The following is a 24,242-nucleotide window of genomic DNA, read 5'->3' as shown; positions in this document are numbered from 1 at the left end:
AAAGGAGAAACGTTACCCACCCACCAGTCCTCTGGGACCTCACCTGTGGGAAACGAAGACACAAAGAGCTCAGTCAAGGCCCCAGCAATCTCATCTCTCGCCTCTCTCAATAACCTGGGGTAGAGCCCATCAGGCCCTGGGTTCAACAGAGTCATGGAGTCATAGAGTACGACAGCACAGAAACAGGCCCTTCAGCCCATCTACTCCATGCCAGCCTGATTTCCTACCTTGTCCCATCCACCTGCCCCTGGACCACATCTGAGGAAGGAGGCACAAAGAAAGGCACAAGAATGTAATATTTGCCAGAAAGTATTAGTTCAGACAACGGGCCACATTTTTCTGCTGAGGTAAATGAGGAGTTACGCCAGCATTTCAGAATAAAGCAACAATTTCACTGCACCCATCATCCACAGGCGGCTGGGATTGTGGAGAGTGTAAATGTACATTGAAGAATAAGTTGGCCAAATTAACTGAGGGGACAGGATTGAATTGGCTGAAGGTACTGCCTTTGGCCCTCTTTGAAATAAGAATTACACCACATACTAGTACAGGACTAACTCCAGCAGAAATATCATTTGGAAAACTGCTGCACACACCTTGGGCTGCAGATAAAAACATAGATGCGTGCCTTGACCTTCATGCCTTTAGTGAGAGAATGATTACTTATGTACAGAAATTAACTGATGTTCTTAAGATTTTACATTCACAGGTTCGTAACGCTCAGAGAAAAGAAGAGGACAACACAGAAGGGTCAAGAATCCAGTCTGGAGATTACGCCCTGATAAGAAATTGGGAACAGAAAAAGTTGGCACAAAGGTGGAAAGGCCGATTCATTCTCTCTTCTCCCCTCTCCCATCAGGTAGAAGATGCAGGAGCCTGAGGGCACCCACCACCATCCTTAAGGACAGCTTCTATCCCACTGTCATAAGACTATTGAACAGCTCCCTTATACGATGAGATGGACTCTGACCTCACGATCTACCTTGTTGTGACCTTGCACCTTATTGTCTCCCCGCACTGCACTTCCTCTGTCGCTGTGATACTTTGTACCGTTATTGTTTTTACCTGTACTACCTCAATGCACTCTGTACTAACTCAATGTAACTGCACTGTGTAATGAATTCACCTGTACAATCTGTATGCAAGACAAGTTTTTCACTGTACCTTGGTACAAGTGACAATAATAAACCAATCCCACTACCGATAGATGCCAGTGACTGGCAGAGTACCGGGGGGTCAGTGGTGGGATCCTTGCTGTCTGCTGTACATGGGGATGTTGTGGATGTGGGTGCAAGAGGTTCAGCAGGTTCAGAGATAAGATGAAGATTGGTTGAGATGTTGACGGTGTGGAGGGCAGTCCGAGACTACAGGGTGATATCGATGTGTTGGTGAAATGGCTGAGGGACGGCAGGTGGGCTTTAATCCGGATAAGTGGGAGGAGTTGGATTGTGGAAGCGCGAATGAGGCTGGGACATTGACTATGAATGGCCGGGTCTTGGGAATATTGAGGAACAGAGGGAGCTCAGTGCACAAGCCTGAAGATCCATGAAGGGGACAGCACAGGCAGATCAGGTGGTCGAGAAGGGATTTGGGAGACTGGCCGTCTATGGTGGGGGCAGTGAACACAAGAGCAGGGAGGTGATGCTCCAACTTTGTCAAACATCTGTCAGGCCACAGCTGGAGTCCTGCGTGCAGTTCTGGTCACCACACTGCAGGAAGGATGTGACTGCACTGGAGAGGGTGCAGAGGGGACTCACCCCTGGGATGGAGTGTGTCAGGTATGAGGAGCCTCTGTCACTCTGGGAGAGCAGTCCCAGCCTGTCCAGTGTCTCCTTATAACTCAAGCCCTTCATTCCCAGCAACATCTTTGCAAATCTGTCCTGCACCCTTCCCAGCTTAATGACACCCTTGCTACAGCAGGTCGACCAGATCTGCACACAGCACCGCACGTGTAGCCCCACCAACCACATGTACAGCTGTAACGTGACATCCCAACTCGGTGCTCAGTGCCCGAGAAGGGGAGCAGGTACGTCACTGTAAGTCAAAGATTGCGTTCGTCAGGAACCAACAGGGAGAGTGAGGTCCGAAATGAAAACTTTTCATTGGTACTGACAAAGGAAAGGGACTTTGTAGCCGGAGAATTCAGTGAAGGGGAAGGTGAAAGTCAGCAGGAGGTATTCAGTGCCTCAGACGTGGATAAATCCCCAGGACCGGATGGGATAAATCCCAGGCTGTTGTGTCACACTGGCAACTTTGTCAAATATGAGTTACCTTTCATTGGGATGCCTTTATATTCAGCTATCCGAAATGATCCGTTATTTCCACTTTTATCATTGACTCCAGCATCTTGCCAACAATAAACTAAAACCTCAACCGACGGCTGCACTCTCTCTGCAGCCCCGTCCTTTACACCCTTGGGTGCAGACCATCGGGACCCAGTGACTTGTCTTCACCCCTCTCAGTTTCGCCAACACTTTATCCCTCATGATTGGGAATCTTACAACGTCTTCCCCATTATCTGAAATGAGCTTGTCTGTGTAACCTGTTACCGTGGGGATATTTACAGTGCTCCCGACGGTGAAGACTGGTGGAAAACATTGATGGAAATCACCGAGGTCTCTCCCCCAGGAGTTGCACCCATCGAATGGCAGGAAGGGGGTCTTCCAGAGGGAGATGGTGCCCCAGACCAGGGTACAGAGATGGTGTGGGTTAAGGGCAGGAGACAGACAAGCTCAGGCAGCTGACGAACCAGTGGGAGCTGAAGGCCAAAGTCTCACAGCTCAAGAACTAAACTGGGGGACAGGGTGTGGTTTTCGGTAAGACACAGTTCGGAGGCTGATATCTGCGCGGCTGATCAAATTAACTCCAGATTGTGGAAATATTGAATGTAGACAAACCCGGTAGAATATTTGATCCAAAAGAATACATTTAATTTTGCATTCACAAAATCAGCAGTCAGCATCTCAGCCAATGAGATTGCAGTAACTAGAGGAACAACATTCTTCAGTAAGATTCCCACCCCGAGAGCGATGCCAGGACCCATCCTCCCCGGGACCCCTGCCGGGCTCACTGCATCCCCATCTCAGCACAGCTCCTACCCTCCCCTCCCCTCCTCTCCCCTCCCCTCCCCTCCCCTCCCAGCTTCTGAGTTCCAAGCAGAATCTCCACTTCACTCTCCCTCCACCTGGAACATCCCGGTGACAACAGCAGGAATTGAGTGGAGAGAGAACAGTGTCTGAACGGGAGGACGGGTGTGGGTGGGTGAGAGAGCCCTTGTGTGAAATCCCTGAGTCTCTCACTCCCAAACTCCAGACTGAAGCTGAGTGAGGTTGCCTGCACGGTGCACAAGGTGAGAGCACGTCGTTGAGGGACAATCACCTGTACGTAATTCACAGACGTGTTCCAGAATGCAGCGTGGGTGGGAGTGAGTTTGAGGAGAGGGTCGCGGGGAGGAGATGGAGCACCACAGGACACGTAATGTTCTGAAGCTGTCAGGTACCGGTGTGGATTATGAGGAGGATGCGGAGAGACTTCAGGGGAATGAAGACACATTGTAAAAGGTAACGACATGGCAGGTGGGGACAGAATGTGGGAAAGGGCCAAGTCAGTCAGTCTGGGAGACAAAAATCAAAGGGAGTTTTTTATTCAATGGTGAGAAGGTGACCTGGTCGATTTATACATCAGTGCTGAAGATTAACGAGCAGGGACGGCCCGTGGGATATTGTGGACACGTCTGGTGTCCCAGCATCAGAAGGGATGTGCCTGGAGTAGAAGGAATGCAGCAAAATCTCAGCAGGCTGATCCCTGGGATGGAGGGCGTGTCGTACGAGGAGACATCAGCACATTCGCTCCGTGCTCTCCAGTGTTTGGGAGAAGGGAAGCTGATGGTATTGGGGCACACAAAATTCTCACGGAGCATAATGGTGAAGGTCTGGGATCATGTTTCCTGAGGCCGGCTCTGTACAACCAGCAGGTCAGGCTGACGGGACGGAGCGACCGTGTCCTGTTCCCGGGTTTGTGCCTTCAGACATTTCACCAAAGGCAACGTTCTAACCCTTGTCTTTGGCAGGTCAATCTCTTTGTGTCTCCCTGTCTCTCTCCATCCGTGAACCAGTCTCATCCCCAGTCAGCTTCACTTGTTGATTCAACAACATCACAGCCAGGCTGAAGCGTTTTCATCTGCAGGGCAGGAAGGGTTTGCAGAAGCAAAGCATTGCTGGGACGTCCTACTGCCCCAGTAGGAAGCCCTGGAAGCTGAGGGACCCTATTTTGCTCCACAGATTCCCAGCGATCAGTTGCACCCACACCTTATCCCCTTTGTGGAGTTCGAGGATGATGTTCCTCATGGAGAGCTGGGAACTATCCTTGGGCAGGACACTGTGGATCAAACTAACTTCCTTTCCATTCTTCAGTAGCTGCACATCAGTCTTCATCCCTCTGCCGGGGAGCGAGGAGTAGCTGAAGAAATACAGGCCACACCTCGGGGCCGTGAACTTTCCAGTCTTGCCACTGTAGCCTTCACCCTTGTTCACATTGATCTTGTCGTAGATGATGGTAGTCACTGCAGTCACAATTGCACCGTTCCCGCTGTGCTCGACATCGAATACAACTTGAGCACCTGAAACACAACACGGGCTGTTGATGGAATATCATGGAGATCACCTCGAAGCAGGTCCCAAATTGCCCAGTGAGTCCACAGAACAGCAGAGAACAGGAACAGGACCTTCGGCCCACCATGTTGTGTCAAACCAATTAAAGTAGTAATTAAACACCTAACTAAACAGATTCCTTCTGCCTGCACAATGTACCCTATCCCTCCATTCTTGTGCCTGTCAAAGAGCCTCTTAAAACCCTCTATTGTATCTGCCACCAACCCCACCCCTGGCAGCACATTCCAAGCACCCACAACTCTCTGTGTAAACATCTTGCCCCACATATCTCCTTTGAACTTACCTCCTCTCAAATGCACGCCCTCTGGTATTCGATATTTCAACCCTGGGGAAAAGTGACTGGCTCTCTTTTCTATTAATGCCTCATAATCTTTTAAACCTCTGTCAGCTCTCCCTTCAGCCTCCGATGCTCCAGAGAAAACAACACAAGTTTGTCCAATCTCTCCTCATAGCACATGCCCTCAAATCCAGGCAGCATCCTGGTGAACCTCTTCTCCACCCTCTCCACAGCCTCCACATCCTTCCTATAATGGGGCAACCAGAACTGAATGCAATCCTCCAGATGTGGACTTACTGGAGTTTTATAAAACTGCAACATAACTTCCTGACTTTTGAATTCATTGCCTTGACTAATAAAGGCAAACATGCCATACGCCTGCTTTACCACCCTGTCAACCTGTGCAGCCATTTTCAGGGAGCTATGAAATTGGAACCCAAGATTCCTCTGTACATCAACACTGTTGAGGGTCCTGCTATTAACAGTTTACTGTCCCTTTACATTTGATCTCCCAAAGTGCAGAACCTCACACTTGGCTGGATTGAACTCCATCTGCCATTTCTCTGCCCATATTTGCAACTCATCTATATCCTGCTATATCCTTTGGCAATCTTCCGCACTGTTCACAACACCACCCATCTCTGTATCATCTGCCAACACTGACCCACCCATCTGCATGGTCCATGGAGGGGTCGGGGCTGGGGGGATATGAGGCGAACGCAGGGAATTGGGATTAGCTAGGTGGACAATGTGGTCAGCATGGACTGGTTGGGCCAAAGGGCCTGTATCCATGCTCTATGACTCTATCCACGTTTTTGTTGAAGACATTTACACAGATCACAAACAGCAGAGGTGCCAGTACAGACCCTTGCTCAGCAGTGAACCTCCCCCATCTCCTTTACATCCCTCAATATCTGAAGCCTGGAACGTTGAGCTGCCAGTCCTGCCCTTCCCTCGACCCAGTCTCAGTAATGGGCACAACATCGTCGTTCCACATACCGGCCCAGGTCCATCTGCCGTCACCCATAACACTCCTGACAAACAGTCCCACTGAGTTCAGGAACCTGGCCAGACTTACTTGAGTGAACCTCGACGTCCCCCTCACTCCCTCCCGTGCTGACCTGCTGAGTGTCCCCAGCATTTTCTGTTTCCAGAAGAGAAGGATCGTTTCCAGGGAATGTCGTCGGGAAAGAGATCGGAGGGAACCTTGGAGACAGTGACAACTGTGTAAGTTTCCAGGTCATTCTGGGAAGGGGAAAAAGGTGTCTGCAAGTTGTGTTTCTGATCTGGGGGAAATCCACTTTAAATAGTTCCTGACAAATGGAGACCGGGAGCAGCTACTTGCAGGTAGGTCGACGTCTCGCAAGTGGGAGTCACTCCACAGTGAAATGGTGAGAGTTCAGTGGTCAGAGTGGGGGTGCCTGCGACACACTGCCAGAAGAAGTGGGGCAAGCAGATACTATGGCAACATTGAGGAGACATGTCCATCATCACAGGAAGAAGCAGGGAATGGAGGGATATGAATCATGTGCAGGGAGATGGGATTAATTTAAACAGGCATCATGGTCAATGCAGACATGGTGGGCCGAAGGGCCTGTTCCTGTACTGTTCCTGCGTTGTCAGTCGGAAGTGCGTGCGCAGTGTAAAAAGATGACGGCCATATCCAGCGGGCAGCGTCGGAGCGGGCAGCTGAGAGAGGGAGCAGAGCGTTTTGGGCTTTGGCTCAAGGGGCTTCGGCATAAAAGGGCCAAGACGGGCGAGTAGCCAGTAAGTAAAGGTAAGGTTTACCTGTAATCTGTTATAAGTTTTTAAGTAGGAAAAAAACTAGGTAGGGGAGTAAAAATGGAATTAGTTCAGATGGAGGACATGGTGGTGTGCTGCAGCTGCTGGATGTGGGAGCCCGTGGACCTTGCTGTGGTCCACGATGGCCACATCTGCAGTAAGTGCTTGAGGCTGGAGGAACTTTGGCTCAAAATTGATGAGCTGGAGCTGCAGCTTCAAACCCTGCGCAGCATCAGGGAGGGAGAGAGTTTTGTAGATATTGTACATAGGGAGACAGTCACCACCCCCCACCCCCTCCCCCAGAGCAGGTACTTCTGGGGTCCAGGAAGTAGATAGAAGGGTGACTGTCAGGGGAGAGAAAAGAAAAAAGAAAACGAACAGGCAGATAGTGCAGAGGACCCCGGAGGCTCTTCCCCTCAGTAACAGGTTTCCGGCTTTGGAAGCTATTGAGAGAGATGACCTGCAGGGGCCTAGCAGCAGTAGCCAGGTCTGTGGCACTGGGACCAGTCCTACTGCTCAGAAGGGAAGGGAAGAGAAGAGGAAGGCAGTAGTGATAGGGGACTCGATAGTCAGGGAAACAGATAGGATGTTCTGTGGCAGTGAGCATGAATCCCGGATGGTATGTTGCCTCCCAGGTGCCAGGGTCCGGGATGTCACTGATCGGGTCCACAGGATAATTGAGCGGGAGGGAGAACAGCCAGAAGTTGTGGTTCATGTTGGTACCAACGACATAGGTAGGAAGAGGGATAAGATCCTGAAAAGTGAGTTTAGCGAGCTAGGCAGAAGGCTGAAGAACAGGACCTTGAGGGTAGCGATCTCGGGATTGCTGCCAGTGCCGCGCAATAGTGAAGGCAGGAATAGGAGGAAGTGACAGATAAATGCGTGGCTGAGAAGTTGGTGCAGGAGGGAAAGTTGTAGATTTTTGGATCATTGGGATCTCTTCTGGGGAATGTGGGACCTGTACAGAGAGGACGGGTTACACCCGAACCCGAGGGGGGCCAACATCCTTGCAGACAGGTTTGCAAGGACGGTTAGGGAGGGTTTAAACTAGTTTGTGAGGGGGATGGGAACCGGAGGAGTAGGTCAGAGGAAGAAGGGGACGGGGAAAAGTCAAATCTAATGTAGAAAGACTTTGAGGAAGGAGAAGCAGAGTACGGGCTATAAAAGTAGTAAGGTGGATGGGCTAAAGTGCATTTTTTAAATGCAAGAAGCACCAGGAATCAGGGAAATGAATTGAGAGCTTGGATAAGTACATGGGACTACGATATTGTGGCTATTACAGAGACATGGCTGACATCAGGGCAGGAATGGATATTGAAAATTCCTGGTTTTCAGTGTTTTAAGAGGGATAGAGAAGGGGGGAGGAAGAGGGGGAGGGGTGATAATACTGGTCAGGGACACTGTTACAGCTGCAGAAAGGGTAGATAATGTAGAAGGATCCTCTCTAGAGTCAATATGGGTGGAAGTTAGGAACAAGAAAGGAGCAGTTACCCTCCTGGGAGTATTCTATAGGCCCCCCACTAGCAGTAGGGACACTGAGGAGCAGATTGGAAGGCAGATTTTGGAAAGATGCAAAAATAACAGGGTTATTATTGTGGGAGACCTCAACTTCCCAAATATTGATTGGCACCTGGTTAGTGCCAAAGGCTTAGACGGGGTGCAGTTTGTTAAGTGTGTCCAGGACGGATTCCTGTCACAGTATGTTGACAGGCCGACGAGAGGGAATAACATGTTAGATCTAGTTTTAGGTAATGAACCGGGTCAGGTGACAGATCTATCGGTGGGTGAGCATTTGGGGGGTAACGACCATTGCTCCATAACCTTTAGCATTGTCATGGACAGGGATAGGAGCAAAGAGAGTGAGAAGAAAGTGACCAACTTCCTCCCAGTTATTGACAGAGAACGCCGTTCCCACAGACCCATAATTCAGGTCTCCCCTCAGCCTCCGATGCTCCAGAGAAAACCACCCAAGTTTGTCCAACCTCTCCTTATAGCACACGCCCTCTAATCCAGGCAGCATCCTGGTGAACCTCCGCTGCACCCTCTCCAGAGCCTCCACACCCTTCCTGTAACGGGGCGACCAGAACTGCAGACGATACTCCATGTGCAGCACGACCAAAGTTTGCACAGAATCCGGGGTTTTCCTTTGGTACAACTGATGTTAACAGGGGACTCACCCATACTGGATAGAGATGAAGAGGAGGGATGGGGAGTGGTGTGGGGATGGGGATGCAGGTGGGGAGGGGGATAGGGAGGGGTATGGGGGATGGCGAGGGTGTGGTGAGAGAGGCGGTGGGCCCTGTCGAGGGGGCCTGGTGTGCGGTGTGGACACAGGAGGGGGGTTGTTGGACGCAGTGGGAATGGTGAGGACGGGAATGCATGGATGGTGCAGGGGGAGTGGGGTGGGGGGTGGTGCAGAAACGCAGTTTATGTCCAAAGATACAAATTAGGAGCAGGACTGGAGAGCTCAGTTACAGAGTCACACTGCAGGGAAACAGGCCCTTCGGCCCATCTTGTCGGTGCCGACCTGAGCCAGTCCCATTTGCCGGTGTTTGGTCCACATCCCTCTAAACGTCTCCTATCCGTGTACCTGTCCAAATGTCTTTTAAATGTTATAACTGTACCCTCCTCAACCACCTCCTCTGACAGCTCATTCCACACACCCACCGCCCTCTGTGTGAAAAAGTTGCCCCTCAGGTTCCCTTGAAATCTTTCCCCTCTCATCTTATACCTGTGCCCTCTGGTTTTACACTCCCCGACCCTGGGCAAAAGACTGTCCACCTTATCAAGACACCTCATGAAACATCCATAAAGTCCCCTCAGCCTCCTTCGCTCCAAGGAAAACAGTCCCAGCCTGTCGGGTGTCTCCTTATAACTCAAGCCATTCATTCCCGCTAACATCCTTGCAAATCTGTACTGTATGACATCCTTCCCACAGCAGGTCGACCAGATCTGCACACAGCACCCCACGTGTAGCCCCACCAACGACATGTACAGCTGTAACGTGACATCCCAACTCCGGTACTCAGTGCCCGAGAAGGGGAGCAGGTACGTCACTGTTCGTCAAAGATTGTGTTACCTCAGTACTGAGGGAGGATTTCCTTGAAGGCTCCTCAAACGAGTCCACACGGGTAGAGATTAGCAACAAAAAAGGTGTCGTCACTTTGCTGGGGACAGACATCCCAACAGTCAGTAGGAGACAGAGGAACAGATATGTGGACAGGAAACAGAGAGACGTCATTAAAATAGGGTTGTCGTACGGGGGGACTTCAATTTCCCAAATATGAACTGGTTACCCTGGAGTTAACGGCTCAGAGGCTGTGGGTATCTGAGGTGTGTCCGGGAGAATCATTGACACATTGTGTAGACAGACCAACGAGGGAAGGGGCATTACTGGACCTTGGGGAATGAAGTTGGTCAGGTGAATGGACTGTCAGTCGCAGACCATTTCGGACACAGTGACCAGAACTCTCCCTGTTGTAAAGTTGTTCTGGAAAGGATAGGGAGGGACCAATCACTAAGGTCGTAATCTCGGGGAGGGCCAATTTCATTAATGTAAGGGAGGAACTGGCAAAGGTAGACTGGGAGCTTCGCGTCCCAGGTCGGTCTACTTCTGTACAGTGGGGAACATTCAACGGTGAAAGAACAGGAGATCAGGATCATCGTTTTCCTGTCGGGGTAAAAGCCAGGACACCAAGCACAGGGAACCGAGGATGTCGAGGGACATCGAGGGTTGGATAAAGGGGAAAAGGAACCGTGTGACAGGTAGAGGGAACTTCCATCAAGTGTGTTGGGAGGTGCTTTATCAGGATACTAGCAAGGCACAGAGGGCTCACGAGATATCAGTGGCAGACAGGATTAAGGAAAATCCGAAGGCATTCTGTAAGTACGTTAAGGGTAATAGAATAACCAGGGTAAGATGAGGGCCCATGCAGGACAACAGGGGCATCGGAGTCAGGAACCACCAGGTAGATGTCCAAAATGAAGACTTCTCATCGGTACTGACAAAGGAAAGAGACTTTGTATTTGGAGAATTCAGTGAAGGGGAAGGTGAAAGTCTAGTGCAGGTCCACAAGTAACGAGGAGATACTCTGTGCTTTAGTGGTGGATAAATCCCCAGGACTGGATGGGATTTATCCCAGGCTGCTATGTCAGACTGGCAACTTTGTCAAATATGATTTACCTTTCATTATATTCAGCTTTCTGAAATGATTCGTTATTTCCTCTTTGATCATTGACTCCAGCATCTAGCCAACAATCAATGTTAAACTGACTGGCCGAGAGTTCCCCACCTTCTCTCTTCCTTTTGGAACAAGAGGTCACATTGGCTGTTTTACAACCTTGTGGCACCTTCCCAGAATTTAGTGAGTTCTGAAAAACCTGAGCCGACGGCTGCACTCTCTCTGCACCCCCGTCCTTTACACCCTTGGGTGCAGACCATCGGGACCCAGTGACTTGTCTTCGCCCCTCTCAGTTTCTCCAACACTTTATCCCTCATGATTGGGAATCTTACAACGTCCTCCCCGTTATCTGAACTGAGCTTGTCCGTGTAACCTGTTACCGTGGGGATAGTTGCAGTGCTCCCCACGGTGAAGACTGGTGGAAAAATATTGATGGAAATCACCGAGGTCCCTCCCCTGGGAGCTGAACCCATCTAACGGCAGGAAGGGGGTCTTCCAGAGGGAGATTGTGCCCCAGGCCAGGGTACAGAGACGGTGTGGGTTAAGGGCAGGAGACAGACAAGCTCAGACAGCTGACGAACCAGTGGGAGCTTCAGGCCAAAGTCTCACAGCTCAGGAACTGGACTGGGGGACGGGGTGTGGTTTTCAGTGAGGCACAGTTCGGAGACTGATATCTGCGTGGCTGATCAAATTAACTCCAGATTGTGGAAATATTGAATGTAGACAAACTGGGCAGAGTATTTGATCCAAAAGAATACATTTAATTTTGCATTCACAAAAGCAGCAGTCAGCATCTCAGCCAATGAGATTGCAGTAACTAGAGGAACAACATTCTTCAGTAAGATTCCCACCCCGAGAGCGATGCCGAAAGTTGACCTTGATGACATCACTCAGACAGTGTTCACATCGTTAATGGCACAGTTCAGCTGCTGCTTCCGGACACAACATCGTGAACACATTCGAGATAATAAATGATATCTGGGTCCCAGCACTGGGTCAGAGAATGGCAAATGTCACAAACTCACCAACCCTGCACTGATAATTTTAACAATCCCACCTTCCGATGTCAGGCTCTGTGGGGGAGAACGATAGAAACTGAGAACTGAGATAAACCCAGAAAACGCTGTGAATAATCATCAGTCGGGCAGGGTCTGTGGGGAAAGGAAACGCGTCCATGTTTCGGGTCTGTGCTGAAACATTGACTCTGGTTCTCTCTCACAGATGCTGCCTGACCCGCTGAGTACTCCTGCCATTTCCGGTTCTTGTGTTGGATTCCCAACACCAGCAGTGCTTTGCTTCAGGAAAGAACCGAACAGTTCTCGGTCACACGTTACATTTCTTCGGCTCCACCTGGTGGCAAACACCAATTATCTGAGCAATGGTGGGAAGGTGTAGGAGTCGGTGCTCAGGGTGACCTGGTCGACTTATACATCAGTGCTGAAGATTAACGAGCAGGGACGGCCTGTGGGATATTGTGGACACGTCTGGTGTCCCAGCATCAGAAGGGATGTGCCTGGAGTAGAAGGAATGCAGCAAAGGCTCAGCAGGCTGATCCCTGGGATGGAGGGCGTGTCGTACGAGGAGACATCAGCACATTCGCTCCGTGCTCTCCAGTGTTTGGGAGAAGGGAAGCTGATGGTATTGGGGCACACAAAATTCTCACGGAGCATAACGGTGAAGGTCTGGGATCATGTTTCCTGAGGCCGGCTCTGTACAACCAGCAGGTCAGGCTGACGGGACGGAGCGACTGTGTCCCGTTCCCGGGTTTGTGCCTTCAGACCTTTCACCAAAGGCAACTTTCTAACCCTTGTCTTTGGCAGGTCAATCTCTTTGTGTCTCCCTGTCTCTCTCCAACCGTGAACCAGTCTCATCCCCAGTCAGCTTCGCTTGTTGATTCAACAACATCGCAGCCAGGCTGAAGCATTTTCATCTGCAGAGCAGGAAGGGCTTGCAGAAGCAAAGCATTGCTGGGACGGCCTACTGCCCCAGTAGGAAGCCCTGGAAGCTGAGGGACCCTCCTTCACTCCACAGTTTCCCGGCGATCAGTTGCACCCACACCTTATCCCCTTTGTTGAGTTTGAGGATGATGTTCCTCATGGAGAGCTGGGAACTACCTATGGGCAGGACACTGTGGATCAAACTAACTTCCTTTCCATTCTTCAGTAGCTGCACGTCAGTCTTCGTCCCTCTGCCAGGGAGCGAGGAGTAGCTGAAGAAATACAGGCCCCCTTTCGGAGCGGTGAACTTCCCAGTCTTGCAATTGTAGCCTTTCCCCTTGTTCACATTGACCTTGTTGTAGATGATGGTAGTCACTGCAGTCACAGTTTCACCGTTCCCACTGCGCTTGACATCAAATATGACTTGATTACCTGAAACACAAAATGGGCCGTTGATAGAATATCACGGAGATCACCTCAAAGCAGCTCCCAAATTGCCCAGTGAGTCCACAGAACAGCAGAGGACAGGAACAGGCCCTTCGGCCCACCATGTTGTGTCGAACCAATTAAGGTAGTAATTAAACACCTAACTAAACAGATCCCTTCTGCCTGCACAATGTACCCTATCCCTCCATTCTCCGCACATTCATGTGCCGGTCAAAGAGCCTCTTAAATGCCTCTATCGTATCTGCCTCCACCCCCACCCCTGGCAGCACATTCCAGGCACTCGCCACCTTCTGTGTCAAAAAACTTGCCCCACACATCTTCTTTGAACTTACCTCCTCTCAACGTAAATGCATGCCCTCTGGTATTCGATATTTCAACCCTGGGGAAAAGCGACTGGCTCTCCATTCTATTAATGCCTCTCATAATCTTATAAACCTCTGTCAGGTCTCCCTTCAGCCTCCGATGCTCCAGAGAAAACAACCCAAGTTTGTCCAACCTCTCCCCATAGCTCATGCCCTCTGATCCAGGCAGCATCCTGGTGAACCTCTTCTGCACCCTCTCCAAAGCCCTCACATCCAGAACTGAATGCAATCCTCCAGATGCAGACTTACTGGAGTTTTATAAAACAGCAGCATAACTTCCTGACTCTTGAATTCATTGCCTTGACTCTAATAAAGGCAAGCATGCCATACGCCTGCTTTACCACCCAATCAACCTATGCAGCCACTTTCAGGGAGCTATGAACTTGGAACCCAAGATCCCTCTGCACATCAACACTGTTGAGGGTCCTGCTATTAACAGTTTACTGTCCTTTTACATTTGATCTCCCAAAGTGCAGAACCTCACACTTGGCTGGATTGAACTCCATCTGCCATTTCTCTGCCCATATTTGCAACTCATCAATATCCTGCTGTATCCTTTGGCAATCTTCCGCACTGTTCACAGCACCACCCATCTCTGTATCGTCTGTGAACTTACAGACCCACTAGTCTACATGGTACATGGAGGGGCCGGGGCTGTGGGGATATGAGGCGTACGCAGGGAAATGGGACTAGCTAGGTGGACAATGTGGTCAGACTGGACCGGTTGGGCCGAAGGGCCTGTATCCATGCTCTATGACTCCATCCACGTTTTCACTGAAGCCATTTACACAGATCACAAACAGCAGAGGTGCCAGTACGGACCCTTGCTCAGCAGTGAACCTCCCCCATCTCTTTTACATCCCTCGATATATGAAGCCTGAAATGTTGAGCTGCCAGTCCTGCCCTTCCCTCAACCCAGTCTCTGTAATGGGCACAACATCGTCGTTCCACGTACCAGCCCAGGTCCATCTGCCGTCACCCATAACACTCCTGACAAACTGTCCCACAGTGTTCAGGAGCCTGTCCAGACTTACTTGAGTGAACCTCGACGTCCCCCTCACTCCCTCCCGTGCTGACCTGCTGAGTGTCCCCAGCATTTTCTGTTTCCAGAAGAGAAGGATCGTTTCCAGGGAATGTCATCGGGAAAGAGGTCGGAGGGAACCTTGGAGACAGTGACAACTGTGTAAATTTCCAAGTCGTTCTGGGAAGGGGAAAAAGGTGTCTGCAAGTTGCGTTTCTGATCTGGGGGAAATCCGCTTTAAATAGTTCCTGACAAATGGAGACCGGGAGCAGCTACTTGCAGGTAGGTCGACGTCTCGCAAGTGGGAGTCACTCCACAGTGAAATGGTGAGAGTTCAGTGGTCAGAGTGGGGGTGCCTGCGACACACTGCCAGGGAAGGTGGGGAAGCAGACCCCATGGCAACATTGAACAGGCATCTCCATCATCACAGGAAGAAGCAGGGAATGGAGGGATATGAATCATGTGCAGGGACACGGGATTAGGTTAAACAGGCATCGTGGTCAGTGTAGACATGGTGGGCCGAAGGGTCTGTTCCTGCGCTGTCAGTCGGAAGCGCGTGCGCAGTGTAAAAAGACGACTGCCATATCCAGCGGGCAGCGTCGGAGCGGGCAGCGGAGAGAGGGAGCAGAGTGTTTTGGGCTTTGGCTCAAGGGGCTTCGACGTAAAGGGCCAAGATGGGCGAGTAGCCAGTAAGTAAAGGTAAGGTTCACCTGTTATCTGTTATACATTTTTAAGTAGGAAAAAAACTAGGTAGGGATAAAAAATGGAATTATTTCAGATGGAGGACATGGTGGTCTGCTGCAGCTGCTGGATGTGGGAGCCCATGGACCTTGCTGCAGTCCACGATGGCCACATCTGCAGTAAGTGCTTGAGGCTGGACGAACTTCGGCTCAAAATCGATGAGCTGGAGTTACAGCTTCAAACACTGCGCAGCGTCAGGGAGGGAGAGAGTTTTGTAGATTCTGTACATAGGAAGACAGTCACCACCCCCCCACCCCCCAGACAGGTACTTCTGGGGTCCAGGAAGTCGATAGAAGGGTGACTGTCAGGGGAGGGAAGAGGAAAAAGAAAACGAACAGTCAGATAGAGCAGAGGACCCCGGAGGCTGTTCCCCTCAGTAACAGGTTTCCCGCTTTGGAAGCTGTTGAGGGAGATGACCTGCCGGAGCCTAGCAGCAGTAGCCAGGTCTCTAGCACAGGGACCAGTCCTGCTGCTCAGAAGGGAAGGGAGGAGAAGAGGAGGGCTGTAGTGATAGGGGACTCGATGGTCAGGGAAACATGTAGGAGGTTCTGTGGCAGTGAGCATGAATCCCAGATGTTATGTTGCCTCCCAGGTGCCAGGGTCCGGGATGTCACTGATCGGGTCCACAGGATTCTGGAGCGGGAAGGAGAACAGCCAGAAGTCGTGGTTCATGTTGGTACAAATGACATAGGTAGGAAGAGGGATGAGGTCCTGAAAAGTGAGTTTAGCGAGCTAGGCATAAGGCTGAAGAACAGGACCTCAATGGTAGTGATCTCAGGATTGCTGCGTGCCACCTGATAGTGAAGGCAGGAATAGGAGGAGGTGGCAGATAAATGTGTGGCTGAGAAGTTGGTGCAGGAGGGAGGGTTTTAGATTTTTGGATCATTGGGATCTCTTCTGGGGAATGTGGGACCTGTACAGAGAGGACGGGTTATACCTGAACCCGAGGGGAGCCAATATCCTTGCAGCCAGGGGTGTTTCAGGAGGGTTTAAACTAGTTTGCGAGGGGGAAGGGAACCGGAGGAGTAGGTCAGAGGTAGAAGGGGATGGGGAAAAGTCAGATCTGACAGGTAGAGAGGCTTTGAGGAAGGAGAAGCAGAGTACAGGCTATAAAAGTAGTAAGGTGGATGGGCTAAAGTGCATTTACTTAAATGTAAGAAGCATCAGGAACCAGGGAAATGAACTGAGAGCTTGGATAATTACATGGGACTATGATATTGTGGCTATTACAGAGACATGGCTGACATCAGGGCAGGAACGGATATTGAATATTCCTGGTTTTCAGTGTTTTAAAAGGGACAGGGAGGGGGGAGAAGAGGGGGAGGGGTGACGATACTGGTCAGGGACACTGTTACAGCTGCAGAAAGGGTAGATAATGTAGAAGGATCCTCTCTAGAGTCAATATGGGTGGAAGTTAGGAACAAGAAAGGAGCAGTTACCCTCCTGGGAGTATTCTATAGGCCCCCCACTAGCAGTAGGGACACTGAGGAGCAGATTGGGAGGCAGATTTTGGAAAGATGCAAAAATAACAGGGTTATTATTGTGGGAGACCTCAACTTCCCAAATATTGATTGGCACCTGGTTAGTGCCAAAGGCTTAGACGGGGTGCAGTTTGTTAAGTGTGTCCAGGACGGATTCCTGTCACAGTATGTTGACAGGCCGACGAGAGGGAATAACATGTTAGATCTAGTTTTAGGTAATGAACCGGGTCAGGTGACAGATCTATCGACAAGTGAGCATTTGGGGGACAATGACCATTGCTCCATAACCTTTAGCATTGTCATGGACATGGATAGGAGCAAAGAGGACAGGAAGAAATTTAATTGGGGAAAGGCAAATCATGAGGCTATAAGGCGAGAACTTGAGAGTGTAAATTGGGGGGACATTTTTGAAGGGAAATGTACTATGGAGATGTGGTCGTTGTCCAGGGATCTCTTGCAGGATGTTAGGGATAAATTTGTCCCGGTGAGGCAGAGAAGGAATGGCAGGGTGAAGCAACCGTGGGTGATGAGAGACGTGGAGCAACTCGTTAGGAAGAAGAAGGCAGCATACATAAGGTGTAAGCAGCAAGGATCGGACAGGGCTCGTGAGGAATATAGAGTAGCAAGGAAGGAACTTAAGAAGGGGCTGAGGAGAGCGAGAAGGGGACATGAAAAGGCTTTGGCGAGTAGGGTTAAGGAGAATCCCAAGGCTTTTTACTCGTATGTGAAGAGCAGAAGGATGGCGAGAGTAAAGGTAGGTCCGATTAAAGATAAAAGTGGGAGGATGTGCCTGGAAGCTGTGGAAGTGGGTGAGGTTCTCAATGAATACTTCTCTTCAGTATTCACCAAGGAGAGGGGCCTTGATGACGCTAAGGACAGTGTTGGTAAGGGTAATGTTCTAGAATATGTAGATATCAAGAGAGAGGATGTGTTGGAGCTGTCCGAAAATATTAGGACAGATAAGTCCCCGGGGCCTGACGGAATATTCCCCAGGCTGCTTCGTGAGGCAAGGGAGGAGATTGCTGAACCGTTGGTTAGGATCTTTGAGTCCTCGTTGTCCACGGGGATGGTACCGGGGGATTGGAGGGTGGCGAATGTTGTCCCTTATTCAAAAAAGGTAGTAGGGATAGTCCATTGAATTACAGACCAGTGAGCCTTACGTCTGTGGTGGGTAAGCTGTTAGGAAGGATCTATGAGCATTCAGAGAATCATGGACAGATCAGGGACAGCCAGCATGGCTTTGTGAAGGGAAGATCTTGCCACACAAGACTTTTAGGGTTCTTTGAGGAGATGACCAGGAAGATTGATGAGGGTAGTGCAGTAGATGTTGTCTACATGGATTTTAGTAAGGCGTTTGACAAGGTTCCACATTGTATGCTTCTTCAGAAGGTCAGAGGCCAAGGGATCCAGGGATTGCCCGTGTGGATTCAGAATTGGCTTGCCTGTAGAAAGCAGAGGGTTGTGGTGGAGGGAGTGCATTCGGATTGGAGGGCTGTGACTAGTGGTGTCCCACAAGGATCGGTTCTGGGACCTCTACTTTTTGTGATATTTATTAACGACGTAGATGAGAGGGTGGAAGGGTGGGTTAACACGTTTGTAGACGACACGAAGATCGGCGGTGTTGTGGATAGTGTGGAGGGCTGTCGAAGATTACAGAGGGATATTGATAGGATGCAGAGCTGGGCTGACAAGTGGCAGATGGAGTTCATTCTGGAGAAGTGTGAGGTGGTACACTTTGGAAGGACAAACTCCAAGGCAGAGTACAAGGTAAGTGGCAGGATTCTGGGCAGTGTGGAGGAGCAGAGGGATCTGTGGGTCCATATCCACAGATCACTGAAAGTTGCCTCACAGGTGGATAGGGTATTTAAGAAAGCTTATGGGGTGTTAGTTTTCATAAATTGGGGGATCGAGTTTAAGAGCCACGACGTAAAGATGCAGCTTTAAAAAACTCTGGTTAGACCAGTTCTGGTCATCTCATTATAGGAAGGATGTGGAAGCGTTGGAGAGGGTACAGAAGAGATTTACCAGGATACTGCCTGTGTTAGAGAGAATGGATTATGAGGAGAGACTAAAGGAGCTAGGGCTTTATTCATTGAAGAGAAGGAGGATGAGGGGAGACATGATAGAGGTGTACAAAATATTAAGAAGAATAGAGTGGAGAGCCATCACCTCTTTCCCAGGGCACCAATGCTCAGTACAAGAGGACATGGCTTTAATGTAATGGGTTGGAAGTTCAAGGGAGATATCAGAGGGAGGTTCTTCACCCAGAGAGTGGTTGGTGCATGGAATGCGCTGCCTGGGGTGGTGGTGGAGGCCGATACGTTGGTCAAGTTCAAGAGATTGTTAGATAAGCATATGGAGGAATTTAAGATAGAGGGATATGTGGGAGGTAGGGGTTAGATACTTAGGTGTGGTTTGAAGGTCAGCACAACATGGTGGGCCGAAGGGCCTGTATTGTGCTGTACTGTTCTATGGTTCTATGGTTCTGTGTTCTGTGTGGTCACCATGGAGAAGGAAGGGTGGACGGTGAGATTCCAGGACTTGTTCCTGTTAAGGAGGAGGATTCGGCTATCCTGGCAGGCTTAAAGGTCGATAATTGGAGATGAGTCCCTCAGGGTGTTGCCTGCGATGGAAAGGTTCAGTGACGGGCAGTGACTAGAGACTGGGTCTGTTTCCCTTGGAGAAGAGGGATTTGTCACTTTAACTTCCCACCTCACACACTCTGACCACTCAGAGTGACTACTTGGGCTCCTGGACTGCTCCAATGGATCTCATAGCAGCTACTGACCTGGTACATCACGGCCCTCAGGATTCAACAGTCCCAGAGAGTCAGCCATTCAATAAGAACATAACAATGGCGGAGCAGGAGGAGGCCATCTGACCCGTCGAGCCTGCTCCGCCATTGAAAAAGATCATGGCTGATCTGGCTGTGGACTCAGCTCCTCCTACCTGCCTTTTCCCCATAACCCTTAATTCCCCGGCTATGCAAAAATCTAACTGTGCCTTAAATATATTGAATGAAGTAGCCTCTACTGCTTCCCCGGGCAGAGAATTCCACAGATTCACCACTCACTGGGAAAAGCAGTTCCTCCTCATCTCCGTCCTAAATCTACTCCCCCGAATCTTGAGGTTATGTCCCCTAGTTCTAGTCTCACCTACCAGTGGAAACAACTTTCCTGCCTCTATCTGATCTCTCCCTTTCATAATTTTATATGTTTCTATAAAATCCCCTTTCATTCTTCTGAATTCCAGCGAGTATAGTCCCAGGCGCCTCAATCTCTCCTCATAGGCTGACCCCCCTCATCTCCAGAATCAACCTGGTGAACCTCCTCTACACCACCTCCAAAGCCAGTATATCTTTCCTCGAGTAAGGAGACCAGAACTGCACGCAGTACTCCAGGAGCAGCCTCACCGGTACCCTGTACAGTTGCAGCATAACCTCCCAGCTCTTAAACTCAATCCCTCCAGCAATGAAGGCCAACGTTCCATTTGCCTTCTGGATAACCTGTTGCACCTGCAAACCGACCTTTTACAACTGATGCAGAAGCACTGCCATGTCCCTCTGCACCACAGCACGCTGCGATCTTTCACCTTTTAAATAATAATCTCATCTTCTATTATTTCTTCCAAAGTGGATGACCTCGCATTTACCAACATTGTACTCCATCTGCCAGACCCTTGCCCACTCACTTAACCTATCTCTATCTCTCTGCAGACTCTCCACATCATCCGCACAATTTGCTTTTCTACTCTATTTAGCGTCATCAGCAAACTTTGGTACGTTACACTCGGTCCCCTCTTCCAAATCATTAATGTATATCGTGAACAGTTGTGGGCCCAGCACTGACCCCTGCGGCACCCCGCTCACCACTGATTGTCGACCAGAGAAACACCCATTTATCCCAACTCTCTGCCTTCTATTGGTTAACCAATCCTCTATCCACGATAATACATCACCCCCAACTCCATGCACCCTTATCTGATGGGTCAGTTTTTTATGCAGCACCTTATCGAACACCTTCTGGAAATCCAAGTGTTCAACAACCACCTGTTCCCCTCTATCCACTGCGCTCATTATATCCTCATTTGTCAAACAGGATCTGCCCTTCCCAAATCCATGCAGTGACTGCCTGATGGAACCACTTCTATCCAGATGTCCTGCTGTACCTTCCTTTATGATAGCTTCAAGCACTTTCCCGATTACAGATGTTAAGCAAACAGGCCTGCAGTTACCTGCCTTTTGCCTACAGGACGAGATCTGAGGTAGCACGTTCCCTTATATGTAGGTTCAGTAACCTGCTGTTCAAGAAAGCTATCATGGATGCCTTCTATGAAGTCCTCCTCATGACTGCCTCGCCCAACTTGATTCACCCAATCCATGTGCAAGTTAAGGTTCCCCAGGTCAACTGCCGTTCCATTCTCACACACAGCAAATATTTCTTGGTTTATTGCCTGTGTCGCTGTGATGTTATTATTCGGCGGCCAACAGACAACTCCCACCAGTGATATTTTTTGCTTCACTTTTCCTAAGCTCTACCCAGACGGGCTCAACATTCCGTCCTTAGATATTATATCGTCTCTCACTATTGCCCTGATCTCATCCTTAATTAAGAGCACTAACCCACCTCCTTCACAACTCTTTCCGTATTACCTGATACCCTTGGATATTTCATTCCCACTCATCTCCACCCTGCATTTACGTTTCTGTAATGACCACTAAGTCATCCCCCTATGTACTGATTTGTGCCACAAGTTCACTGACCCTGTTTCGAATACTACGGGCATTCAGATAAAGTGCCCTTACACTCATTGTGCTTTTCGAATCCAGTAATCTTTGTGTCCTTCGTGTTCGACATTTCTGCACTCCACTCTTTTCTCTGTTCTAAATTTTGCTCTGGTCTCTGCATTGCTTACCTCAGTCTTTCTGCATGGATTCCCATCCCCCTGCCAGCTCCATATTACATGATCCAACACTGCATTACACATTCCAGTACTGTATTACATGATCCAGCAGCGTACTGCACGTTCCAGAACCTCACTACATGATCCAGCAGCATACTACACATTCCAGAACCTCATTACATGATCCAGCACTCTCTCTCATCACCAGGACTGTCCCGGACACCAGCCTCTCACTGAATTTCTGTTTTCTCTCTGACCCACCACATCCGTCCCAACCTCTTTGACCATCTACACCAATCCCATGTGTCTGCATTAGGACCTATGCAGTGTCTGTTTAAGTTCCTGATTCAACGTCAAAGTCAACGTTCGGTTTATTGTCAGATGTACAAGTCCATGTGTGTACAGGTGCAATGAGGAACTTACTTGCAGTAGCATCACAGGCACAGAGCGTCCGGTAAGCGGCATTCACAAGAGCAACATAAATTAAAGATAAATTATACCCGAACTTTACAAGAAAGAAGGTTCCTTGAACACAGTGACCGTATCAAATAGCACCACTCCCTCCGGCAGTGAGTCCCAGGTATCACCCACTCTCTGTGTAAAAACTTCCCCCTCAGATCTCCTTTCAACCTCCTTCCCCTCACCTTAAACCCCCTCCCTCTTGTGTTTGATACCCCAACCCTGGGAAAAGGTTCAGACCGTCCACCCCATCTGTGCCTCTTATAATTTTATACACATCCAGCGGGTCAGCCCTCAGCCTCCGTCACTCCAGGGATAACAGGCCCAGTCTGTCCTGTCTCTCCCCAGAACTAATGTCCTCCAGTCCAGGCAGCACCCTGGTGAACCTGCTCTGCTCCCTCTCCAGCACCACCACGTCCTTCCTGGGGGTGACCAGAACTGCACACACTGCTCTGAGCAGTCTGACCAAGGTTCAGTAAAGTTGCAACATAATGTCCCAACTCTATATTCTACACCCGACCAATGAAGACAAGTGAGCCTTACGCCTTCTTCCCCACCCGGCCTACCTATGTTGTCACTTAAAGGGAACTACAGACATGGACCCCTTGCTCTCTCTGTCCAGCAACATTCTGCGCTGCCCCACCTACCCCGTGTCCTTCTCCTGTCTGACTTCCCAAATATATCACCTTGCCCTGGCCAGGATCATTCCAACTTTTCCTGGCTTTGATGTGAGACCACCAACCCGGAACACCAACCCTGTTCCTGCCGTTGCAGAGATGGCAGGACTGGCATTTTCTGCTTTCATTACAGTTACCGCCTTATTCTGCAATTCCACTTACCTGGGCCCAGACCGGACACGGGTCTGAGCTTCTTCACTGTCTGCTGGATAAACTCCAGAACATTCTCTTGTCCAGGCAGTTCATAGACAGCCGTCTGAAACAAGAACACGTTCATACAATTTACATCAGCAACCAATTCAGATCTTCCTCCTTTCCAGGGTGTTGTGTCGGCTTCGAGAATCACTGCAAATGTTCAACCTGCAGATGCAGCGGAGCGAGGGATGTGGAACAGGGTGGGTGCCCAAATCTCATTCACCGAGGTGTCCTGCCCCTCCCACAGACAGCCTGCCTCACTGTGGGATCACATGGTGATGTGTGGGAGAAGAAGCTTTGTCCCGTGGAGTTGGGAAGTGGGGACGGCCTTTCCATGGATCGTGTCAGGTTACTGTGCTGACAGATCTCCAGGGGATTGACACATGGGGAGAGATCGGGCTGGCCAGGTGGGGGTGCAGGGTCTCGGGGTGGCGGGGGTTCTGTGGGTGGGGGGACTGGATGTGGGTGGGATCTGGTGATAGGGGGCTTGGGTGGGGGTTTCGGGGATGTCTAGGAGTGGGGGATGTTGAGGAGGTCTAGGGGTGGAGGTCTGGGGGTGGGGTCTGGGGGTGGGGTGTCTGGGGGTTGGGGACTGGATGTGAGGTCTGGTGGTGGGGTGCTTAGGGGTGGAGGTCTGAGGGTTGGGTGTCTGGAGGTGGGGTGTCTGGGTGCGGTCTGGGGGTGGGGGTTCTGGGGTGGCATCTGGGTATGGGGTTCTGGGGACGGAGGTCTGGAAGTGCGGAGTGTGAGGGTGGGTGTGTCTGAGTGTGTGGGTCTGAGGGTGTGGACCTGGGGATATGGGTCTGGGGGTGGTTGGGGTGGGGGGTCTGGGAGTGGGGGTTCTGAGGGTGGAGACCTGGGGGTGATCTTCTGGGGGTTGGGGGTTCTTTGGGTGGGGTGTCTGGGGGTGGGGTGTCTGGGGATGTGGGTTCTGGTGGTGGGGGTTCTGGGGGGGTGTGTGTCTGGGGGTGGGGGATCTGGGGTGGGGGTAGGGGTGGGGGGCCTAAGGGTGAGGTGTCGGGGGGTGTGGGTCTGAGGGTGGGGTGTCTGGGGGTGGTGTGTCTGGGGGTGTGGATCTGGGGGTGGCATGTGTTGGGGTGGGGGGTCTGA

At 50.4% G+C, this 24,242-nt stretch overlaps 3 protein-coding genes across 5 annotated transcripts in view; 1 reads left to right on the top strand and 2 right to left on the bottom strand.

Moving 5' to 3' along the window:
• Window positions 1–24,242, top strand: part of LOC127585911 (class I histocompatibility antigen, F10 alpha chain-like) — a 603,397-nt gene that overhangs the window by 199,252 nt on the left and 379,903 nt on the right. The gene's annotated exons all lie outside the window — the stretch shown is intronic.
• The window catches only part of LOC127585907 (complement C1q tumor necrosis factor-related protein 3-like), a 76,744-nt gene that overhangs the window by 47,527 nt on the left and 4,975 nt on the right, over window positions 1–24,242 (bottom strand). For 2 of the 3 annotated variants that reach the window (XM_052043642.1, XM_052043645.1), the window contains 2 exons: window positions 23,100–23,193; window positions 3,143–4,618 (listed from right to left, as the gene is read on the bottom strand). In XM_052043642.1, coding sequence (XP_051899602.1) covers window positions 4,227–4,618; window positions 23,100–23,193 — 486 coding nt within the window. In that variant the 3' untranslated portion in view covers window positions 3,143–4,226. Of the gene's footprint in view, window positions 1–3,142; window positions 4,619–23,099; window positions 23,194–24,242 lie in introns of those variants that run through there. The other variant, XM_052043643.1, reaches the window with a different exon arrangement.
• The window catches only part of LOC127585905 (complement C1q tumor necrosis factor-related protein 3-like), a 130,589-nt gene continuing 118,021 nt past the window's right edge, over window positions 11,675–24,242 (bottom strand). The window contains exon 5 of the transcript XR_007958611.1: window positions 11,675–12,690. The gene's annotated coding sequence lies outside the window, so the exon portion shown is untranslated. The remainder of the gene's footprint in view (window positions 12,691–24,242) is intronic.

This window comes from Pristis pectinata, chromosome 34 (genome assembly GCF_009764475.1).
Source record: "Pristis pectinata isolate sPriPec2 chromosome 34, sPriPec2.1.pri, whole genome shotgun sequence".
In the NCBI taxonomy this organism is placed as follows: Eukaryota; Metazoa; Chordata; class Chondrichthyes; order Rhinopristiformes; family Pristidae; genus Pristis; species Pristis pectinata.
Note: the sequence above shows the minus strand (reverse complement) of the source record. Positions and strands in the feature narration are given on the sequence as shown.